A 17,397-nucleotide genomic window follows, 5' to 3' on the forward strand; every position below is an offset into this window, starting at 1 on the left:
ATCGCTTTGATTTTTGTTTTAGCAACTTGTATTCACCGCCCCCTATACGAAAGTACAAGTTTCATTACGGGCAAGTCCATACTTCCTGAGAAAATAGCATGAAAGTTGCAAAAAACCCCTATGACACCGTGTGAGGTGGTTGGAGCGCAGTATAACTCTAGAACGGATCTGCCGATTCGGTCCAAATATTGGCCTTAGTAATATTTTGTCCAAAAATAGTTTAAATTCGAAGATAAGCCACATCGGTCCACTACTTCAGGTACCTCCCCCACAAAAGTTTAAAAATATTCGACAAATTGTTCGTACGGTAACTCTTGAAGGGTGTGGCCGAATTGGTCCATACTTTACACATCCCAATATATCTACCAGATATAGATCAGGTTCAAATATGGACTATATTTCTGTACTCCATCCGGTACCTCCCACACAAAATTTCGGATAAGTTCACTTTAAGACCTGCTATCGAATCACTTTGATTTTTGTTGAAGCAACTTGCATTCGCTGCCTCAATTACGATGATAAAAGTTTTTTTTCAGGGTCAAGTCCATACTTCTTGAGCAAACAGTCCGAAGGGTGTAAAAACCCCATTGGCACCATATGTAGTGTCTCGAGATCCACTTCCATAATGGCCAATGTCGATCCGTTCCTTTTAGTATCCCCTCCGCAAAACTTTTGATCTTTAATCCTAATCAATATTTTGTCGGTTCAAACTTGAGGTGGGAGCGTGTCGTGCCGTGAGTAGTGCGTGTTCGTGCCTACCCGTAATAAATTTTTGGCCGTGCGTGATCGTGTTTTTTTGTTCGACACGATTTTGCACGACACGACTAAACACGACCTGCACTATGTGTCACGATCGTGCTAAATTTTTAGGCTCGCTTTAGAAGTCCTGCAAGAGACCATACTAAACAAGAAAATCGAACAAGAATATGAAACCGACCAAAAAATTCATTAACTGTAGTTTTCCCAAATTTATTTTCTTTGTTTTTGTATTTCTTGCTTGTTTGTAAAGTAGAGGAAAGAGAGTATTTTCATAGCTAAACAGGGACAAATGGAAAGAGAAATCATATGGTTTTGCTTTAACTTTATTGAAGTAAGAACATATTGTGCAAAAACAAAAAACTGTTATATTTACTCCCTTTTTGTATTTGTCTTTTCATGAATAACACATCAAACATTAGTTCTATTTGCGTTTCTAAACAAAGCTGGAGTTACACACTGCTTATATTTGATTCAGTTGATTTTTAAATTCTTAAGTGTTTGGTCAAATAAAATACGAAAGTGATGATAATGATAATTTTGAACTAAAGGAAGCACTTTTAGGAGTAAGAGAATTTTTGGACGAGAACAAAACGGGAGAAAACATTCTTGCTAACATAACTACCATTCTTAAAGAATTTGATATTGAAGACAAGTTGGGGAATTCAGTATTCCAGAATTGGGAAAACTGATTGACTGCTCAAAAAAGCTTGTAAAATCTTTTAAACACTCGGAGCTAAACAACAAATTGTCGAAAACTTTAAAACAAGATATAAGAACACGTTGGAATTCAACATATATTATGCTTGAGAGCATATACCAAGTCCAGAATGAGATTAAGAGTATTTTGCTAGTAAAGAATGAGTTGAATTGTATATCTGACTTAAAGTTTTCATTCTTTTGGCTTTTCTCAAAATTTTCAAAGAGTGTTCCGAAAAATTAAGCTCGGAAAAATACTCTGCTATGCATATTTTTACCCTTTGGTCTGAAAAGCTAAAGAAAGTTTGCTCAATTGATACCATTGACTCTCAATTCATGAAAGATTTGAAAGCTAAAACTAAACAATCATTGCTTGAACGCTTTGTGCCAACAATGGCACATCTTATAGGGACGTTTTTATTTCCGCCGTTTAAGGAGATGAATTTCTTATTAGAAGATAAAAGAAATGACGTAATAGATAATGTAAAAGCAATGTTACTTGATATATAAGGTGAGAACATAGAGTGTTCTAATGATGAGGAGGAAATTACAATGCCACATTTACACGAATTTTCAGAGTTTTTGGATCAAAATTTGGCAAAAAGACGAAAAACTGAGAAGTCTCTAATTGATACAGAAATTGATACATATTTAGCGAGTGCCGTATCTAGTCGGACTGATGTTTTAAACTTTTGGAAACAGTCGAACCTAAAATATTTAAAACAATTAGCCAGGAAAATGTTGGTTATTCCCGTCAGCTCAGCAACGAGCGAGAGATTTTTTTCCACATCTGGAAATATTCTCAACGAAAGCCGAACTAGACTTTTGAGCTCTAACTTGGACAAAATAACGTTTTTAAATAAGAATATGTAAATGTCTGTTTATAAGTAATTTTGCAATATATTTATATTTTAGAACATATGCATTTTTTGAACAAATAAATGTACAACTATATCCATATATCTTTTCTTTAATTTCGTGCGTGAGTGTGCGTGTTCGTGCCTTCTCGAAAAACTGCGTGTTTGTGCGTGAAAGTGCATAAAAATTTTGGTCCGTGTTCGTGCATGTTCGTGCCTAATTTTTTAGGCACGCGCCCATCTGTAGTTCAAACGCCCAACATTTTTAAAAACCTCTAAATACATACGTTTTTTGGGAAATAATTGATTCAATATACACAGGCTGAGGGTATATCTCTGTCGGCAAAGCCGACTGATACTTTTTTCCTTGTTTTTTGGTTTCGTTAGTTTCAATATATTTACTATCGAAGAAATTAACGAAATCTTAGAGTTTTGACCAGGAAAATCGATTTCTGAACCACTGTGCTTTGTATGTTTTCATCATCACCACTGTAGACAGTTTTTGAAAATGTTTTTAAATTTGAGTTTGTGACTTAAGTCTTTTGTTCCTTATTGTGTTTTACATGAAGTTAATAAGAAAACAAGTTGGCATCACTGACTTCTTATGTCACTGTACACCAAATGCTCTCTGTATTACTTATCTTCCTCTCTGTATCTCTTTCATACACTATGCTCATCGGTCACAAACGAAGAAACTGCATCTGAATGAAAGCAAAAGTTGTAAGTTGTATTTACGGCAGATTTACTTGAGCGCGCAAACGCAACAGACGGAAGACGGAAAAATCATAAAAATTGTACGAAACCTTAACAAAACGAAACAAAACGAAATATATGAAAATATAACAAAAACAAAGAGTGTGTAAATGGTTTAGGTTAAGAAAAAAAAAAAACGGCAAGTGGTAAAGTGGTGGTTACAGTGCAAAATAGTTTGGTAGTAAAAACACCAAAAAGCCCAAAGTCTATCACAAAACAAGATTGAGCGGCTATTAACACAATTAATTGGAAAAAAGGCAAATATCTTTATAAACAACTTTATAAAATCATTATTGTTGTGAAACAAAAGAAGAAGAAGCAAATGTTTTAAATTTGAAAATTTTTGTAAAGAAACCTTGGCCTTTAAAAAAGTAATTCAAGCTAAAAGGAAAAACAAAATAATAGAAGCTCCAAACACAAATTCAATGATTGCATAATAACAACAATAAGCACCACAAGTGGCTGGCGACAACACACCAAAAACGAAAAAAAAGAATTACAACAAATATCCAAAACTACCCATAACAAGCCAAAAAATTAATGCACTAAAGGCCGTATTGCCATTGACAACAAAAAAAAAAATAATTAAAATTCTTGGAATACCTTACAGCTGTCAATATATTGCCAAATAGTATTCAGTTCATATTGAAAATTCTACTGTTTAGTAAAAATCTAAGATCTGAATTTAATTCTTCCTCCCCTTAACTTTAAAATAAATAAAAAGAAAGAGAGTTATCAACGAAAGTGTTGTGTGACAGAAATGTATGCTGATGCTTGTGGTGTCATTCCTAAATTCCGGAATTTATGGATTTTTACTTTGGCGCTCAGCTGTTTGATAATAAATGCCGGTTTGTATTTTTGTTTAATTTTCTTATCTTTTCTTTTACCATAAAATAGTTTATTAAAACATTTTAGCGGGAGCACTAAATTTGTGTGAGCATTTTATTGACACTTTTTGTTTGTAAAGTTTCCAAAAAAAAAACTTTTACTTTCGCTTTTATTTGCATTTCTTTTAAGACTCGCGGCTTTCCGTTCCTTTTGTTGTGGGCTTTTGGTTTTTGTTTTGTTAAAACGTTTGCTCTTCTTTAGTTTTATTTTCATGGTTATCGATTGATTTCGGTTTCGTTGATTTTGTTGGTGGTGGCCTAAAAATTGCTGACTCACACACATGAGTCAATGTAAAGGCTTGTGGTGTGTAGGTCTCACAATTGAAGGTTATTTTGGCCCTTTTGATAAGTTCAAGTTTGTCGCTTAAGTCTTTTGTTTTGTATGGAATATGAACGACTACTAAAATTTATTTTCATACAAATATTGTCTGGAATATTTTTATGACATTAACACCCAGTTTTTGTAACTAATGATTGTTCGCTCGTCTATATTCGTAATAATTTAGGAATCCATAGCTCTGTCCACAGTTGACATACAGACCTAATTTTTCGTAGTAAAGAATTTCTCATTTAAAAATCAGCTCTCTACGTTTGCGAAGACCAGAAGACTATTGTCACATATGGGATGATTGTTACTCGGTCCAGATCGGTATTACCTATTATATATATTATATATAATCTAATAGAACTCTGTAGGTCAAGGTTTGTGCAATCCCTCACTGTTATCTCTTCGGGTTTCTCTTCATTTTATTTTCATTTATTTTTTTCAGTTATTTGTATCGATTATTAATAACATAATAATTGGAAATTTCCAGCAATATTTTTTTGGTGTCTTTTGACACCTTGCTCATAAACGAGTCGTCACTCGCTTATTGTCAACATATTAATGTCGGTTTTTATGTATTTTTTTTTCTCTTTGTATTCACATAAACATGCCAAAAATATTGTATTTAGTTCAGTGGCATTTTTATTTTGTTTTTAAGTTCACGTACGCACTATATTGAATTAGGATGGGTGACTGAGCATATTTTATTGAAATATTATCCAAGTGTTTGAAACTGCATTGAAAGATTTTTATGTCACTGAATTTATAATGGGTAAAAGATAAAGAAACTGCATACGATTTGGGTACATCTGTGAATTGTTAATTAAATTAATTGACATACTAACTTATTTGGTCAAAAGATGCACTTGAATACGAGTCCATTGGGCGGAAAACGCCATAAATAACGATCAAGACTACGATGGGATGCCAATGTGATGGTTTATATCTCAAAGCATGGTATCCAAGATTGGGAAAATGTAGAAAATCGGTACGTTTGAAAACATATTCCATGAGCTGGAAACTCCTACTGCAGTTAATGCAGTGTTATACCCTAAGCATTTAGGCTAAAGGGGATATATATACTGGGGTTATTGCTTTTTTACATCCTCGTATCCCTGTATCATATTTTGATGCGTTTTAACCAAAGATTAGATAAAATCCTTATTAAAAGGTGATTCGATAAAAAAGCTCACGCACGAAGTCATTTGAGAAGTTTCATATTTAAACTTTTTAAAAAAAAAAATTTTAAAGTCCCTATAAGCAGATATATAACTGTATATAAGCTTTAAACATAATCAAAATGACATAACCTTTTATTTCACACTAAAATACTTACACACTAAAATGGACTATATCGGTCCACTACTTCAGATATCTGTTTAAAAATCTTTCTGAAAATGTTACCGAAGTTACTCCTGGTGACCCTTGTTTAGAACGATAATATGTTTTTCGTGGTCAACCCAATGCTTTCTGACACAAATGGTCCAATAGCTCGAAATCATACGATGACCAACTAAAATGGCTGTTGGGCATGATAAATAAGAAGGAAATGGTTTCCAAAATAACCATTCCTTCAGATACCTTCAGGATAGATAACCAAAAGCTCGATATTTTTGTCGGCAATTTCATACGTCCAAACAAGGCCACAAAATGCTGAGAACCCCCTGAAATACACAATTTTGGGGAAAAGGTTATCGGTTGTGTAGCCGGCATTCGATCTGTCCATACATATCTCAATTCAAACAGGTTTTTTCTACCCTCAGCATTTATGCTAAAGAGAGTAGATACACTTTCATACGGGCAAAATGTGCCTCATCGAAATAATGGTTTTAGACCCCAAGCATGTTTGGACGAAATCCGTTTCAGACAATTTGGTGTCGATTTACCAATGTCCGTCCGTCTGTCTGGCTGGTGCGCAGGGTCCAAAATTTGGCCTTCGTAATATTTTGTCCAAACTTAGTTTAAGTTCGAAGATGGGCCATAAAGGTCCACTCCTTCAGGTACCTCCCCCACAAAAGTTCTAAAATCTTCGGAAAAATTGTACGAACGATTACTCTCAAAGGTAGTAACCGAGGTGGTCAATACTTCACACATCGTGAAATTTTTAATAAACATTGATGAGGTTCCAATATGGACCCCATCGGTCCACTCCTTCGGGCACCTTCCACACAAAATATCGGAAAAGTTCAGTTTAGGACCTGCTATCGAATCGCTTTGATTTTGGTTGTAACAACTTGTATAAACTGCCCACATTACGGCAGTACAAATTTTATCAGGGGAAAGTCCATAATTCCTGAGAAAATAGCCCAAAGTTGTAAAAAACCTCTATGGCACCAAGTGTAATGGTTGGAGCGCACGATAACTCTCGAACTCTAGAAGGTAGTAAACGGTTTGAGACATGAATCAGGTTCCAAAATCAACTCCTTCGGGTGGCTCTCACACAAAATTTCGGGAAAATGCAGTTTAAGGCCTGCTATCGAATTGCTTTGTTGTAATAACTTTTATTCGCTGCCATTAGGACGGTAAAATTTTTTTCAGGACAAGTCCCTAATACCTGAGAAAATAGCCCGAGAGCTGCTAAAAAGCTTGATATTATGTTTTTCGTGGGCAAGTCCATGCTTTCAGACCAACTAAAATTACTGGTGGGCAAAATATCTATCAAAAGCAATGACTCCCGAAATAAGATCAACTTCTAAAATGGACTATATCGGTTCATTCCTTCAAGTACATCCTCCGCAACACTTTTGAGCTTCAAACCAAATATAATTTTTGTCGGCAAATTCCAAAAAGGGCCACACAATCCGTAATCCGTAGATTCGATATTGTCAATAGATTGACGTTTCAATTCACATAGGTTGAGGGTATATCTCTGTCGACAAAGCCGACTGACACTTTTTTACTTGTTTACTTTTTAATTTTCTTATTTAGTTGGTCCTCTACAGAACATTTGTCCTATTAGACGAACTAAGACAAGATTTTCATTCCTCTCTATTTATTTGATGCCTTACTTTTCTAATTTCGGATTTCGTGTTTTTCGATCTCTCCTTCCACTTGCTTACTCCATTGAAGCCGTGGATTTTCCACATTTGCATGTACCGCCATGCGGCCTGTTTTTATAAGCTTTTTTAGCTGGCTCATCATCGCTCATTATCATGACATGGCTCAGTCAACGCAATCGTTGTATCTCGATACGTATAATCAGTACAGTTAGTCGTTGTATCGCCGATACAGCTCGTGGTTTATACGACGCCGATATTCACCATCAGCGCAGATTGACCCACAGATCTTTCGAAGCATTTTTTTCAAACACACTAATCTGCATGCGTAAGTACCCAGTCTTCGGAACCACACAATAGCCCGGGTCGTATCAGTGTTTTGTAAAGTGTTATTTTTATTTGATGAGATGTTAGGTTTAAGGATGCGAAGCCATCTAGTAGGTGACTGCTCCACTCGGAGACCGTTGGTCCATTATGTTCATCATGTGTAGGCTATTGCTGAAGGTTTAAATGTGATGGAGATATGTTGTTGATAATATGAAGATGATAGAGATGAGAGTGTTGATGTAGTTTTATGAGTTGATGATGATAGGGTAGAGGTGATGAGATGATGATGAGTGTAGGAGATGTTGAGATTGATGCCAAGATATAATATGAGAATGTTCTGGAAGAGTGAAAAGAGTCTGATTATTATTGGTTTTTAAGGACCTTTGCCAAGCCATGATAGATGTTTGGCAAAGTTGAGTAGGACGATGGGATCTATGTTAGACAGGAAGGATCCATGTTAGACAAAGTGTCTATCTCATATCTACCTAGTGTTCGGCATCTCCTAGTTAGCAACAAGGGGCACCTACAAAGCAGATGTTCGACAGTCTCTATTTCCTCCGCATCTTCAAATAGTCTGCAGTAGTCAATGCCACTCTCGTCCCATTTTGAAGTTAGAGATATCACTCTGCAGTGACCTGTTATAAGTCCCACCGCGATTTTCATCCCTAACTTATCAAGTGAGAGGAGGGAAGCCGTCTTCGACGAGAAACCACAGGCCAGATTGCCTTGGATACCTTACAATCAGGTTCCAATAGCCATCTTTGATGTGCTCTCTCATTGAAGATCTCCCGAAGTTTGCCGATGTAGTGGCACATCGGTGACCGAACGGTTTCATCAACTGATGAGTCGATAGACCTAGAGCCACATCGAGCCAGTTCATCTGCTACCTCGTTTCCCATAACGTTGCTGTGACCCGGAACCCAACATAGCTTTACGATATGGTGTATATCCTGCAGAGCACTCCTACGATCAAGAATAGCTCTTGAATTTGTGGTCAATGACTTGAGAGCCTTGAGGGCCGCTTGACTATCGACATATATAGTCACCGTTCCTGTAAGGCTGCCTTCAAGCCCTTTCACCAATTCGGCTGCTATCCTGATAGCAAGAATCTCCGCCTGAAAAGCACTACAGTTATCATCGAGCTTGTATGAGTTTTTAATTAGTGGATTCTCGAAGTAGATGCCAACGTCAGTACTTTCTTCGATCTTGGACCCGTCTGTGTAAATTGCCAGACCGTCCAGAGGAGATATGCACTCAGCCCATGCGTCTCTGCTTGGGAAGAAAACGTTTAAGGAGTCAAACTTGAATGAGGTAGGCATATAATCGCTTACGCAACCATTGTTACCTAACTCAAGTCGACTATCAATAAGTTTTAGGACATTCGAGTGTCCAAAGTGTGAACCACGCAACCATCCTGACTCCCGGAGTCTAAAAGCAGTTCTCGCTGCCTGATGAGATGATGAGATGTTGATTTGATGTTACTTATGCCGAAGCACCATCTATTGTCCAATACCATTCTTCTTTTATTTCACAACTGATGTTGCTTGTTGTGTTAATGGCGGTTATGCTGTGGTCTTTAACTACCTCAAGATTAAATGAATCGACTTCCACATTTGCTCTTGGTTTTGTCGCCGTTTACCGCCAGACCCACTTTTGCTGATTCTTCTTCGACGTTCTTAAAGGTACCGGTTACTTCTGTTACTAATCGACCCATGATGCCTATGTCGCCAGCATAAACTATTGGTTTATATAATTGTTCCACAAACATCCCGGACGGGACAAGGGAGACTTCTCTCATATTAATGAGTGCACCCTGATTCATATTAGCCCAATGATATGGGACCTACAATTTATCGCCGAGTCCGAATGGCGTGTCTTAAGACACCACTTGTAGGGAAGTTTTACATGGCTAAAATACTGAGGAAATGTCGCCAACATTACTGAGAGTTATTTTGCCACCGCTGAAAAGTTGATGTTGCCTGGCCGGGGAATCGAACCCACGACCTTCAGCGCGCAAGGCGGGTGTACATACCATTGCACCACGGTGGCACCATTGGTGTATATTGTGTCATTTCTTTTGACGTTTGCTTTTCATATAACCTTTTTCAGCAGGATTTTGCCTCCTTCTCCGAAATCTCTTTTGGTACTAAAATGTTCGGACAGGTTCTTTCCTTTTGCAACTAAGGACCGGGTATCAATTAATGTCAGGTCCACGCCTTAGTATAGCCCCTATAGAACGGTACCTGCCGATTTTCGGTATTTTGAAGGTTGTGGCCACAATAATCCCCCGAAATGGCTGAAATTTGGTATTTTGTCTTCATTTGCGCTATTAAACGTCCCATAGGAAATTTGTCAGTATAGGTCTACACCTTAGTATAGCCCCCATAGAATGGTATCTCCCTATTTCCAAAACTTTGAAGGTTGTGGCCTAAATATTCCACCGAAATGGCTGAAATTTAGTATTTGGTCGTTCATATAGCCCCCATAGAACGGTACCACCCGATTTTCGGTATTTTGAAGGTTGTGGCCACAGCAACCCACCGAAATGCTGAAATTTGGTACTTAGTCTTCGTTGTGGGTATAAAACTATCTCCCAGAAATTTGTCGGTATAAGTCTACGCCTTCATATAGGCCCCATAGAATGGTACCTCCCGACTTTCGGTATTTTGAAGGTTGTGGCCACAGCAACTCGCCGAAATCGCTGAAATTTGGCATTTAGTCTTTGTTGGAGGTAAAGCCTTTCTCACTAAAATTCGTCGGTATAGGTCCACGTTTCGATATAGCCCACATAGAACGGTACCACCCGTATTTCGTAATGCTGATGGTTGTGACGTCAATATCTAACCGAAATACTGAAATTTGTTACTTAGTCTTCCATGTGGTTATAAAATATTTCAGAAGAGAATTATCAGTCTAGGTCCGCGGGTTTCTATATCCCCGTATTTTGGAGGTTTTACCCAAATATCCGAAATTTGGTATTTAGTCTTTTTTGAGTCTAAAAATGTTACGCCAGAAAATTGTAGGTATAGATCGACGTTTTGATATAGCTCCCATGGAACGCTACTCCCAAATTTCGGCATTTTAAAGGTTGGCCACATTGTTTTACCGAACTTGTTGAAATTTGGTATTTAGTCTTCTTCATAAACGAAAGGAAAGTAATTGCTCCATGTTTTTGCAATACAACTCGTGGTGGAGGCTATAACAAGTTCGGCTCGGCCGAACTTAACACTGTTCTTACTTGTTTTATTTTATTTCGATATCTGCTGGTTTTGACCATTCGAACACAATAGGCCACGCATACGAACATTAAGGGTTGTTTAAACGCTTACATGTGCCCCACCATATGTTATATTTTTTGTCAACAAAAACTTGCCTGGCGACGATGGGCGTTGAACACACAACCCTATGATTTGTAGTCGGACACACACGTTCTGTGCAACCGTGCTCATATCTTAGTAAAGAGCAATATAAGTAGATATGTGTGTTTACATTACTTTGTAATGTAATTGACTAACGGATTCGAATTTTTGCTGGAACGGTTTTTTATATTGTTAACCAAAAATTCGGATTTGTAGTCGGACGCACAAGCTCTGTGCCACCATTACTAAGCAAGTAGTGAAGTAAGTACTTTTACCTTGTTACATTACATTGTAATGGGTTACATAATGACCAACGGATGCGAATTTTTGCTGGGTGGTGTAGGGTATCTCATAGTAGGCCCAGTCCCAATTTCTGCGGTTTCTTAGATGATAGTTTTGGAGTTATCTTACAAGATAAGGCAAAATCAACTCCAAAACGTATGAAACTGATTTCGTCCAAACCATTATTTCGATGAGGTACATTTTTAATCTTATCAGCCTAAAGGCTTAGGGTGCAAAAATATTCAAGATAGCTTGTTTTATATTTATTTAATGTCATCTTCTGGACCTTTCTATAAAAATTCACTTCATATTGAAAAAATATATAATAGTTGGTTCTGTACTTTAGTTAAAACTTCATATTTTTTTTATTTCGTTCTTTACTTAATTACATGTCAAGACCATCAAGAACAAATTTAATTCATTATTCTCATCCTTCAATTCTAATATTCGTGCTAATAATAATACAAATTTAATTAACAATATACCTTGAACATTAAGCCTAAATTGCTAACCTTTTTGAAATAAGATCTCCTCAGCTGACATCAGATAGTAATAAAAACCCTCTAATTTCATATTATCACCCTAACCTACCTCACTTAATAATGAAAAAAACAAAACTTCTCAAGAAATTTGCACATCATTCCATTGTATTTTTTAAGCGGACTGTGCGTAATGTATTAGCAACCATATTATTATGGTACAAATTAACACGGACGGGCTATCATAAATTCGCAATTATAACCAAGGGAAAAAGGCCACAACAAACTTTTAGTGTCACTAAAAATAATTAACATTTGCTTGTTTTGAACTGAGCACCGAGACAGACAAGCGGTGATGGTCAACGGAGGAGATATGTTGGCTTTTGAATCAAGCATCAGCTGCGAAAGATGATGTTTTTGGGTCACCGTATATTGTTGTTCTTTGTGTTCTTGTTATAACAAATTCTTGTTGTCATTCTTGTTTAAAACAATTAGCACTTAGTGCTAAAGTTTTAAACAAGTTTATTGTTAACTAGCAAAGTGCCCGCTACTTCGTATGCGGAAAGGATATAAAAAACAAATAAACAGTATAAAATATGAAAATGGCGAACACTGAAAATTTTATTGCACTAATACCAATTTTAATCAATATTTATTGTTATTTTAGTACTGTTCGAATCCTCTTTAGTTCGATTTGAAAAAGATCAGCAGTATCTCACCCTTACATATTAACAGCGATACCAACTTTGCACACCAATACTCACCCTAAATCCAAATAATACAGATTTCAGCACTGTCTCTACACCCAACAACAAATTGAGTGCCATTAAGTACTCTTCGTACCCATAAGTACGAATTTCCAAAACTACCTCAATCCTACTCTTCAACAATAATCTCAATTCCAAATTTCAGGATTCCAGATTCCAAATCCCAATTGTACGAAATGTAATACTTTTCGTTCTCATAAGTACGAATTTCCAAAACAACCACAATCCTACACTCCAACAAAAATCTCAGTTCCACATTTCAGGATTCCAGTTTTATCCATTCACCCAAATCCCCATTGTACAAAATTTAGTACCATTTAGTACTTTTTGTACTCTAAGTACGAATTTCCAAAACTCCTTAGTTCTACACTGCAACAGTAATGTCAATTCCGAATTTGAGGATTCCAGCTCTATCCGTTCACCCAAATCCAATTTGTACTATATATAGTACCATTTAGCACTGTTCGTACACATAAGTAAAAATTTCCAAAAGTACCTCAATTCTAAACTTCAACAATAATCTCAATTACGAATTCAGGATTCGTTCACTCAAATCACCATCGAACCAAATTTTGTACCATTTAGTACTTTGGTCACTTCATCAGCGACACTCAGTCTAAATTTGAGGAATCAAGCTCTATCCGTTCACCCAAATACAAATTGTACTAAATTTACTACCACTTAGTACTGTTCGTACACATAAGTACGAATTTCCAAAACTTCCTCAATCCTACACTCCACCAGTAGTCTCAACTTCTAATTTCGAGATTCCAACTCTATCTGTTCACCCAAATCGTAATTGTACCAAATTTAGTACCACTTAGTACTTTTCGTACCCATAAGTACGAATTTTCAAAACTATTTCCATTCTATTCTCTAACATCAGCCTTAATTCAAATTTCAGGATTCCAGCTCTATCCGTTCGCCTAAATCGTAATTGTTCCAAATTTAGTATCATTTAGTACTTTTCGTACCCATAAGTACGAATATTCAAAACTACTTTCGTTCTACTCTCCAAGAATAGCCTTAGTTCAAAATTTCAGGATTCCAGCTCCATCCGTTCGCCCAAATCGTAATTGTACCAAACTTAGTATCATTTAGTACTTTTCGTACCCATAAATACGAATTTTCAAAACTACTTCCGTTCCACTCTCTAATAGCAGCCTTAATTCAAATTTCAGGATTCCAGCTCTATCCGTTCGCCTAAATCGTAATTGTTCCAAATTTAGTATCATTTAGTACTTTTCGTATCCATAAGTACGAATTTTCAAAACTACTTTCATGCTACTCTCCAACAGTAGCCTTATTTCAAAATTTTAGGATTCCAGCTCTATCTATTCGCCCAAATCGTCATTGTACCAAATGCAGTACCAAATAGTAATTTTCGTACCCATAAGTACGAATTTTCAAAACTACTTTCGTTCTACTCTCCAACAGTAGCCTAGGTCAAAATTTCAGGATTCCAGCTCCATCCGTTCGCCCAAATCGTAATTGTACCAAATTTAGTACTTTTCGTACCCATAAGAACGAATTTTAAAAACTACTTCCATTCTACCCTCCAACTATATCTTTAATCCAAAATTTCGCTTAAATCATAATTGTACTAAATTTAGTATCATTTAGTACATTGCGTACCCATAAGTACGAATTTTCAAAACTACTTCCATTCTACTCACCAACAGTAACCTTAGTTCAAAATTTCAGGATTCCAGCTCTATCCGTTCGCCCAAATCGTAATTGTACCAAATTTAGTACCATTTAGTACTTTTCATACCCATGAGTACGAATTTTCAAAACTACTTCAATTTAACCCTCCAACTGCAGCCTTAATTCAAAATTTCAGGATTCCAGCTCTATCCGCTCAGCCTAAATCCAAATTGTACAAAATTTAGTACCATTTAGTACTTGTCGTACACATAAGTACGAATTTTCAAAACTGCTTCCATTCTACTCTCTAACAGCAGCCTTAATTCAAATTTCAGGATTCCAACTATATCCGTTCAGCCTATATCCAAATTGTACCAAATTTTGTACCCTTTAGTACTTTTCGTACCCATATGTACGAATTTTCAAAACTACTTCCTTTCTACTCTCTAACATCAGGATTCCAACTCTATCCGTTCGCCTGAATCATAATTGCACCAATTTTAGTATCATTTATTACTTTTCGTACCCATAAGTACGAATTTTCAAAACTACTCCCATGCTACCCTCCAACTGTAGCTTTAATTCAAAAATTTTAGGATTCCAGCTGTATCCGTTCAACCTATATCCAAATTGTACCAAATTTAGTACCATTTAGTACTTTTTGTACCCATAAGTACGAATTTTCAAACTACTTCCATTTTACTCTCGAACAGTAGCCTTAGTTCAAAATTTCAGGATTCCAACTCTATCCGTTCGCCCAAATCATAAGTGTACCAAATTTAGTACCATTTAGTACTTTTCGTGCCCATATGTACGAATTTTCAAAACTACGTCCATTCTACCCTCTAACAGTAGCCTTAGTTCAAAATTTCAGGATTCCACCTCCATCCGTTCGCCCACGTCGTAATTGTACCAAATTTAGTACAATTTAGTACTTTTCGTACCCATAAGTACGAATTTTCAAAACTACTTCCATGCTACCCTCCAACTGTAGCCTTAATTCAAACATTTCAGGATTCCAGCTCTATCCGTTCAACCTATATCCAAATTGTACCAAATTTAGTACCCTTTAGTACTTTTCGTACCCATAAGTACGAATGTTCGAAACTACTTCCATTTTACTCTCCAACTTAGTTCAAAATTTCAGGATTCCAACTCTATCCGTTCGCCCAAATCATAAGTGTACCAAATTTAGTACCATTTAGTACTTTTCGTACCCATATGTACGAATTTTCAAAACAACGTCCATTCTACCCTCTAACAGTAGCTTTAGTTCAAAATTTCAGGATTCCAGCTCCACCCGTTCGCCCACGTCGTAATTGTACCAAATGTAGTACAATTTAGTACTTTTCGTAACCATAAGTACGAATTTTCAAAACTACTTCCATGCTACCCTCCAACTGTAGCCTTAATTCAAAAATTTCAGGATTCCAGCTCTATCCGTTCAACCTTTATCCAAATTGTACCAAATTTAGTACCATTTAGTACTTTTCGTACCCATAAGTACGAATGTTCAAAACTACTTCCATTTTAATCTCCAACAGTAACCTTAGTTCAAAATTTCAGGATTCCAACTCTATCCGTTCGCCCAAATCATAAGGGTACCAAATTTAGTACCATTTAGTACTTTCCGCACCCATAAGTACGAATTTTCAAAACTACGTCCATTCTACTCTCCAACAGTAGCCTTAATTCAAAATTTCAGGATTCCAGCTCTATCCGTTCGCACAAATCATAATTGTACCAAATTTAGTACCATTTAGTACTTTTCGTACACATGTGTACACTTTTCCTAAACCACCTCCTTATGTCAACCGTACCTTTTAACCTTGATTCTCACACCAAATTTCAACCTATAACCTTTATCCGTTCGCAAAGTACGAATTGGCACCAAATTTAGTACACTTTAGTACTTTTCGTACACTTATAGTTCGAATTTCTAAAAACCCTTTGGTACACCTTTCTAACTCTCCATCAGTGACCTTCATTCCAAATTTCAAAGTTCTAGCTTTACCGGTTCGCCAAATACAAACGGTACCATATTTAGTACCTTTTAGTACTTTTAGTACCCTTCCAGTTCGAATTTCCAAAAACCAAGCCTTATCTGTCACCTTCGGACAAAGAGTGACCCTCACCCAAAATTTCATGATTCTAGCTTCAGCCGTTTCGTCTGGGCGTTGATGAATCAATCAGTCAATCAGTCAGTCAGTGAATCAGTCACTCTACTCTTTTATTATTGTTAATAATTATTTTATAGTAGTTTTATCTGTGTTTGTAAATATTTTGGAAATTGTTCGGCAGCAATTTTGCAAGTAATTTTAGGTCAAATGAAATATAAAAATTTCATTATAATTAAAATAACATAAAGGATAATATTTTTAATTTGTTTTCATACTTGTTAATACAATTGTTAATTTTTATTCTTGGGGTAATTTTTTTTACTAGCAGACCCAGGTCCGCGTTGCTGTTCCGTCGTAATGAGTTTAAAATACAACTTTTTATGGATTTTATGCTTGACAATTCAAAAATTGGTATTTTCTACCTCACTTCATCGGTCCATTGTCAAACCGAATCAAATTTATCAACAGATTTTGTCTGTAACATTCCTTTTCTCTTATTGACTTTGTCGGATGTTTTCGTCCATTGATGCTCTTTAGGATTTATTATCGCCCATTTCCCCTGTCTTTATACTAAAGCGATCTAATTATAAAAGTTAAAAAAAAAATGGTTAAGTCGAATTTGAGATTTATATGTTTTAGTTTTTCATGGCTGATGGACCGTTGAACCCCACCATTTACGGAAATTTGCAAATATATCGTTTTTCTTCATCGGGGGTGCAACCAGCATTGTCTCGAAAATTAATTTGCAAGGCGATGCACTGATAAGTTTAGCAAATATAGCGATTATAAAACAATAGGCCCCTGAAATTCGTCTACAAATACATAGCATTTTGGACAACGGAACATTCCTGAACATTTTCTGAAAATTGCATGAAATTAGGTTCAGTAGTTTTGGGAAAAAATAATGTATTGAAAAGAGTGGGTGTAGTCAACAGTTTTCAAGATATAGCATATTTAAAAAAATGGGTGTGGTCGACAGAGTCCATAAGAGAGAAGAAAGGTTAGAGACAAAATCTGTTGATACATTTAAAATCCTCCTCGGTTTGACAATGGACCGAAGAAGTGAAGTAGAAAATGTCTATTTTTGAATTGTCAAGCATAAAGTCCATAAAAAATTGTCAATAAAACTAATAACGACGGGCC

At 36.2% G+C, this 17,397-nt stretch overlaps 1 protein-coding gene across 1 annotated transcript in view; it reads left to right on the forward strand.

The window, feature by feature from the left end:
• Window positions 1-3,077: 3,077 nt before the first annotated feature.
• Window positions 3,078-17,397, forward strand: part of LOC141395312 (pancreatic lipase-related protein 2) — a 55,886-nt gene continuing 41,566 nt past the window's right edge. The window contains exons 1-2 of the mRNA XM_073970971.1: window positions 3,078-3,211; window positions 3,790-3,913. Of these exons, the coding sequence (XP_073827072.1) occupies window positions 3,826-3,913 (88 nt within the window). The 5' untranslated portion in view covers window positions 3,078-3,211; window positions 3,790-3,825. The remainder of the gene's footprint in view (window positions 3,212-3,789; window positions 3,914-17,397) is intronic.

Source organism: Musca autumnalis, unplaced genomic scaffold (genome assembly GCF_047663935.1).
Source record: "Musca autumnalis isolate F117 unplaced genomic scaffold, ASM4766393v1 scaffold_2, whole genome shotgun sequence".
Taxonomy (NCBI): domain Eukaryota; kingdom Metazoa; phylum Arthropoda; class Insecta; order Diptera; family Muscidae; genus Musca; species Musca autumnalis.